This window comes from Montipora foliosa, chromosome 11 (assembly GCF_036669935.1).
Source record: "Montipora foliosa isolate CH-2021 chromosome 11, ASM3666993v2, whole genome shotgun sequence".
NCBI classification, from domain to species: domain Eukaryota; kingdom Metazoa; phylum Cnidaria; class Anthozoa; order Scleractinia; family Acroporidae; genus Montipora; species Montipora foliosa.
In genome coordinates this window covers 4,079,230-4,086,685 of record NC_090879.1, presented here as the reverse complement: position 1 = coordinate 4,086,685, position 7,456 = coordinate 4,079,230, and the positions used below count along the sequence as shown (strand labels likewise).

At 40.6% G+C, this 7,456-nt stretch overlaps 1 protein-coding gene across 3 annotated transcripts in view; it reads right to left on the bottom strand.

Annotated features, from left to right (window-relative positions):
• Positions 1-1,288: 1,288 nt before the first annotated feature.
• LOC137976347 (uncharacterized) overlaps positions 1,289-7,456 on the bottom strand; it is a 52,404-nt gene continuing 46,236 nt past the window's right edge. For all 3 annotated transcript variants that reach the window (XM_068823684.1, XM_068823685.1, XM_068823686.1), the window contains 5 exons: positions 5,817-5,987; positions 4,997-5,149; positions 4,035-4,152; positions 2,484-2,551; positions 1,289-2,124 (listed from right to left, as the gene is read on the bottom strand). In XM_068823684.1, the coding sequence (XP_068679785.1) occupies positions 1,978-2,124; positions 2,484-2,551; positions 4,035-4,152; positions 4,997-5,149; positions 5,817-5,987 (657 nt within the window). In that variant the 3' untranslated portion in view covers positions 1,289-1,977. The remainder of the gene's footprint in view (positions 2,125-2,483; positions 2,552-4,034; positions 4,153-4,996; positions 5,150-5,816; positions 5,988-7,456) is intronic.

The window sequence follows — 7,456 nt, the reverse complement described above, 5'->3', positions numbered from 1 at the left end:
AACCAAAATTGTTTGAACTTTTTCCAAATGAAGCGTTTGCATCCGAAGTAAATCAACTTCAGAATCGCTTGTTTTTGTTTTCAAATTTTCATCGGGCATCGCCATCTAGGATAATTAAGACCAAAAGTCCTTCGTCTCAACCGTATACGTTACAATTAGTCAAGATGGCGGTTTGAAAGTGAAAACAAGTGATTTTAACAGTAATTTTTCTCCGATTCAAACATTGGCTGTTTTTATACTAGAGACGGATGATCCGTCCAGACGAATTATGCGTTTCTTGTGTTCTTTGCCAAGTGTGAAGATGGGGCGATCTATATGAGACGCATAGTCTGCCTAAATTCCTTGTTAAATAGGCCATTTCCGAGTTCTTGCCTGGCTCCTCTTCAAAGCGAGGCTAAGTGCGAAGTTTTTGTAATGAAAATTAGTAGTCATTCTTATGTAAAGTAGAACTAATTACCATCACAAAACCTTCGCACTTAGACTCGCTTTGAAGAGGAGGTAGACATGAACTCGGAAATGGCCTATTCCTCTAGTATAAAGACGGGTACAATACGCATAATGCGTCTGGACGAAGTATCCACTGAAGTACGTCTTCGAAGACGCACAAAGCTTGATAGTTCGCTCAGACGCAATATGCATCTTGTCCTCGTCTTTACATTGGACGAAGTTAACAGATGCAGAAGAAATGTTTGCCCAAGTTCGTCCCAGACGAATTATGCGTCTTTAGTATATCGAAGTATAAAAAGGGCCACTTTTTTCATGAAGATTCTTTTATAAATTTGATTGCAAATTTTGCTTTCTTCGGTTTAAATGTATTCTTTAATATTATTACATGGCTGTGTCTCACAAGGACTGGGAACTACCAAATCCACGAATTTTGATTGGCGGAAATCGATATCGACCGCGGTCTAGATTTTCCCTATCTAGACCGGCACCTAGACCGGTAATGTTTTGCGGTGAAAAAGTTGCAAACTAAAATGCAAAAATATTGAGTATTTTCTTCTACCAATATTTATTTATGGATGAGCCAAAAAGCATGATGAGAAAAAAAGGTAAGGAGGACGAGCAAACTTTGACAGAATTAAGTTCAGCTCATCGCCACTCATCGCCGTTCGCAAGGAAAATGTCAGTGCAAACAAGTCACATTAAACGAATTAAATTGTTCTTGCTTGCCGTATAATAAACATCTTATTAACCGAGTTTAGTCAGTCTGTATGGGAGAATCTTGACCTCGGTCGTGTGTACAGACCTGACTGCGTTCGGTCTGTACTCACGACCGCGGTCAAGATTCTCCCATACAGACCTCGTACTCGGTTAATAAGAGATAAAGAGTGATGGTTCCCTTTAAAACAACTCTTTTTTTAATGGTCTCAATCCATTTAGTAGCGGCATTCCATTACACCTTTTGTGATCCGCACATTTGCTTGATTTTATTTCAGTTGCGTTTTGGTTGCGGGAACATTCGATAAAGCACTTGATAAGAGGATTTCAGCATTGATTACAGATCCTCGCAAAATACAAGATCAACAATAAAAACAACGAGGCCTGTTCGTCTTTTCTCAAACGAGCCAAGTCTCTGGTAACACCTAGGCACTTAATTATAATAAATAGAGATATAAATAACGTACACTGTACAGAAATTATCACGACCAATTTACACCATAATAAATAAATGAACTCTAGCACTGTATCAACTGTCCATCACTCTCGACTGTATAAAATGTTACGATGAAATCTTCGAAAGGCAAGAGCGGCACCTCCGAAGTCACTTGTCTACCATTTTGGTAGGGAACTTGCTTCAATACTAACAGGTTACCGGCAGAAAGCGAAACATTATCAACTTCGGTCGATACGGTGAATTGACTAGAAGGCAAAGATCAGAGCGTTTTCCAAGAGACACTTGGGTGAATAAATTTGGAATGTTTTTATGTGACTCCTGCACTCTAATAAACCCGTTGCTCTCTTCCGATTGGCCGCCTATTGGCTGGATTTCCGTCCACTCGCGTCAACTTCCACTGACTTCAGCGCGCGATGAATCTCGGGGCATGCCAAATGAACATTTTGGGCAGCAGCATCCAACAGTGGTTGGAGCATTTCATTCATTTCTTGTAGCACGACGGGGGTCTGGAGATGAAAAGGAAAAGTAATTGAGAAAGTAATCGACAAAGTAGTTATCGACAAACTCGCAAATGACCAGAGTCTATATAACTTTATAGTTTAGTGGTAGAGATTTGTGTTCTGGGCTGGCCCTTTAATGCTTCTTCGCAACTCCTCAAGTTGCTTCCTTAAATTCAATGATCCTTGGCTTTTCCATTAGCAAATCGAGGCCTCATTTTTGGAACTTGACGCATCGTAGAATGGCGGAAGAAGTCCACAGGGGATGACATGGACGCTAACGAAAGAGATTTTGGGGGTTGCGGAGAGCAAGCAAACCACAACAGAAGAAACATTACACAGGTAAACGTGATACACGAATGACTTACATCTGACGAAATGCGCAAACTTGTGGTTTGAGAGACTGCATCTGTATAGGTCAAAAGACCAAGTTTTCCTAGAAAAAGAGCCATTAAACTGAATGAATGAGGGGCTGACTGACATGTAACCAAAGAACTGACCTTGTGCATGTCTCTCCGACTCCGGGACTGTCATCGGCTGACACAGACGAAAATCCAATTAAGTGCGATACCCTAACCCCGTGTGTTTTTTACAGATCTTTTTTAATGTAAAAAGTTGAGCTTAGGCATGGCCAAGACGTTACTACATTGATAAGTCTCCAAACCAGTCAGACGATAGCATCGAACTATGGGGAATTTTAGCACGTGACTTTAAGAGACACGGATGAAAACCGGAATTGAGGTTATTTTCCTATTTAAGTTGTCTTGGCATTACCACATTCATATTATTAAGCCCTTTTCACTATTAAAGACGATTAGAGAGACAACTAACCCGGCATGCGAAATGGGCACTTCCGGTTTCTGTTCGTGGCTTCTGGCTTCCGTCCGTCTCTGACGTCACGTGAAGAGTTAAGGGCCCCTCCCCATCCTTTGATCGAAAGTTTTGCGAGATCGTTTACCTACTAACAACGCAAGTTATTTAACAATTATTCTACAAGGGCGCGCTGGATATGAGGTGATAGACAACCAACGAGGCGCGTAGCGCCTTGTTGGTTATAATCCTTTTAATCCAGCAAGCCTGAGTAGAATAATCGTTTTATTAAAAACTCCAGGATCAACAACTCTTCCACTGAAGCATCGATTTCTGCCCCGGTCAATTCCGGTCCAAAACGGCTTTTGTCGACCATTTGTTCTCAGGGCTGCAAGAATGTTTTCAGCTCGCTTTATTGCTGACGCGTTCCTCGACCATATTTGGTAGAGCAGGTATATGAACTGATAGCCTGTGTCCGGCGAGCCAATGAAAATGCTGGAAATGTGATATCCGTACTTCAGGTTTTAATAAAATGATTTAACCCGAAGTTAATTGTTATCGTACAAGGATATGCGAGTCTGCATAAAGAGTGGATCGTCCCCAAAACAGTTCCACAATGCTGTTCAATAAGACTCTCGGACCCTGTCTCCTTCGCAACCTCAAAGTGACCGATAAGAGCCTCGTGGGAGAGCCAAGCCATTAAACTAGGTTAAGGTGTCAATCGTGCTGCTATCCTACTAGGACTAGAAATGTCGAAATGGTGCATTTAAATTCTCGCTATTGTACTCACATACATCCTCAATTAACAATAGAGAACAAGTTATTAAGTTGGTCGGGATTCTTAAGCATTTGGCTAGCTGAGAGTTAAAACAGAAACTACCTAACAACGAGTGATCAGAAGGGTCTTGAGCCCGGGTCTCTGGATTTCATGGCAAGCGTACTAACCAATGGATCACACATCCTCCAGTAATGCAGTAATGAGGTAGTGAAAGACGTAACGAAAGAGAACTTGTTATAAATTAATGCCTTTTGTCTTTAAAAAAGCTTATACTTGTGTCACGCTTGTGAAAATCGTCCCTTAACCGAAACCTATGAACGCTCCAAAATACCTTGTAAAGTTGGAAGAAGGCGACTTGGGGCCAAAGCTGTCCCGCGGGATAAAACCCGTTCCAGTTTATCACAGTAAGCAGTCATCATTGTATTCAGAGCTGCAGCGTCAAGAAGAGACTAGAGATACAAGAATTTACACCCAAGTATAAAAAGTTAGATGTAGAAATTAAGTTATTGATACATTATGGGGGAAAAGCGTCTAAGTATTTCCAACAGAAAAAAATATCAATGTAAATTAGTCCGCGCCGGATGCAGTCATCCTTTAAAGCTTTTGCCACTTCACTACCTGATTTCTGAACGCAAATGAGCTCGATTTCTGAGTGCTATCTCAAGTGACTTCACTTCGTAGCGACTCCGAGCTATGACCAAGGAGATTTATTAGTATGGGTAATCAAATGGTGACTAATTTCACGCGCGTTTTGTCCAAATTAAAATAATTTCCCGAGCGTTTAGGCGAGGGAAATGATTTGATTTTGGACAAAACGCAAGTGAAATTTATTCCCTAATTTAACGGGTATACCATTTGATTAGCTATTAATAACATGGGTGACAAGTTACTCCTTAAACCTGGACGCCATTTTAGCACTATATGAAAAGTTGCCATGGCAACAATGTAATTTCACATGTGAAATTACAAATTAACGCTGAAATTTCGCGCCAAAATTAAGGAGTAATTTGTCACCCATGTTATGACATGAAAAACTGATTTCTTATTTAAAGATACGTTTCCAGACGAAAAGGAAGACTACAACAACGTTGATGTTACTACCATAACGTTGGCACTTTTTGCAAAGGTCTGGAGCCAGATAAAAAGTGAAATGACATTGAAAAAGCCACCACGTTTAAGAATTTGAGTTTAAAGCCATCCCAAACTTGAGAGAGCCCGACAAAGTTCATGTATTCTGAAGACTTCCACATGTTTTAAAAAAAGTACTTTTTTTCTGATTTAAGTATATCGTACCGTTTTCTCGTCGTCTTCCACCACAGGTCTGAAAGTTCTGCTTAGTTCTTCACTGATTAACCTTTGTAGAGTTTTGTTTAAGCTGCACAGATATTCCAATTCAGAAGCCACGCTATGCAACATGTACCACGCTTCCACTAAGTACGACTGATGCTGTTTAAATTAAGCAAATTATAGCTTCCATGAAACGTTTTGCAATCCTTTGATTTTGTTTCACTAAGAATCGTGATTGACTTGATTACTTCGTCACAAGCACAAAAAAATTATGCCATTTTGCTATGGAGGTGCCCATGGCCATCAAGCTAAACTGTCTACACTCAACTAATCTGACAGACACAGCAAACTTATTAACAAAGATAAGATTAAGAACCACGTTTATCTGCGCTTATCCCAGGTTATTTTGATTACCTGCGTCTGCGACTGTGGTGTAGTAGGTTTGAACTCTTACAAAAATTGAATCAATGCCTCCTTTTTTAAGATCTTAATCGAAAATAGGTGATGTATTTCGATGTAATCAAGACATGGAAAAACAATTTCAAGTGGCTGTTTAGTGCAAGAGATTTTGTTTATCACACAAATGAAACCAAATCCAAACATGTTATCGTACTCCATTCAAGCGAAGATATTTTGTTGATTTTATTCTCTCGCTCGAAGTTACGTCAATTTTCGCCCCTATATTGGTTTGAATTCCCATTTATAACCTTGATAAATTAGTTATGGCTACTCCGAAAGATCGGTTTTTAATGTTCGCTTTTACCGTTTTGACAAATCTTTGTTGATTGAAATTGAAAACCGATTGGAAAATCGAATCGCTGATTACCTGACTGATAAGTGACTTAACCATGAGCCATCTGTAAACAGAAAGCAGGTTGTCTCCTTCTATAGCATGCTCAATGTAGTGATCCACGTGAACTAAACTAAGAACCAGGTTCTCTCCTCCGCAAGGGTCTGTGTAATCCAGGGGACCACAAAACTTTATGTACAGGGAAGCCTGCCAGAGAAACGCATTATTGGTCAGCCAAGAGGTCAAGATGTTCGCCAAGTTGTTTGTGTTTCGCTGAATTCGAGCCAGTTTCAATCTACTGTCGTAAAACCAAAACCAAAGTAATTACTTTGGCCAATCAAAAAGGACGGAGACAATCCAGCAAACCAATCAAAACTCGAAGTAATTACACGTAGCCGTCACAAAACGCGGGAAAATGTGCCCGCGCGAGCCACCATTGATTTTGGTTTCACTTTTGATTGGTTGAAAAAGTGGCGTGAAAACTTTGAACCAATCACTGAGTGAAGTAATCATAAACCAAAGCAATTCGCAAATTACTTTCGACACTCAATTGAAAACCGCTCTAAGGTGACCTTTTGGAAATAACCAGCCTTATTATAAAGCGAGCGATTCTCAGGCTAAATGGTGCACTCCGATTGGCTGGGTTTTGGTCAGAATTTTACAGTACGGATCATTACCACGGAAAAGGGTCCGTTTTCCTTTTTTTCTCTTTCCCGGGAAATTCAAGTTGAGCGAAACACGAAAATTTTTGGAAAAACGAATTTCTTTACAACAGTACAATCAAAGAAAGCAGAATTTACTTTTACTTGTAAAATGTTACCGTTCAAAGTTCGCGACTACGAACATCCACGAAGCGCAGAAGTGTCTGATCACTCAAAGAAATGGTGCCGTATAATAAAAAAACTTACTAACTCAGTTGCTCTGGAAAGAACTGGGGAATATTGTCACTCAGTCGTTTTTTATGGACCTCGCTGCGCTGAACACGTACTGCCACGACCTCGGGCCAATATTCCTCCGGTACGGTCCTCGCACTTAGTTAATGAGAATTTTCGCGGGGTTTCGAATAACTGGTTCACACATCAGCATTTTTCGGTCAAATCTAGCGCACTGTACTACCTCAGCGTAATGATTTGACGAATTGACCATCCCTCCCCGAGTAAGTTCTCATTTTCTTGAACAACCGTGGTCACTAAGCCAGCTTATTTGAATCTGGTATCCGACCCGTCTTGCTTACGGATAATGGCGGAGCAAAAACGGTCAAATTTAGACTGGGAAGCGAGCGATTATCTAGTCGTTTCGGTCGAATTTGCGGATAATTGGTTTAGAAAAGAGACGAAATAAATCTACAGGACTTTTGCTGACGATTTGAAGCGGATGCGTTGCTTTCTTGGGGCATTATTGGCCTTCATGGAAGGAGCGTTGGCTGTTGTGCCTCCAGGCCAGCCATCCCTTCTCTTAGAGGGGAGAGAACCTCAGGGGGAAAAAAATCGATAATGTTGCACGGAAACATTCCAGAAAATAACATGTGGACAGTGGAGTGAAGGAAGGAAGGCTTTAGTTTTCAAAAATATTATTCCTTGGGTTTCAAATGCTTAGATCGACATGCATCATTCACCGAATATTTCCTTACACTATGATTGGGCTGCCTGTGCCCCATTCAGATTATTTTTGCGACA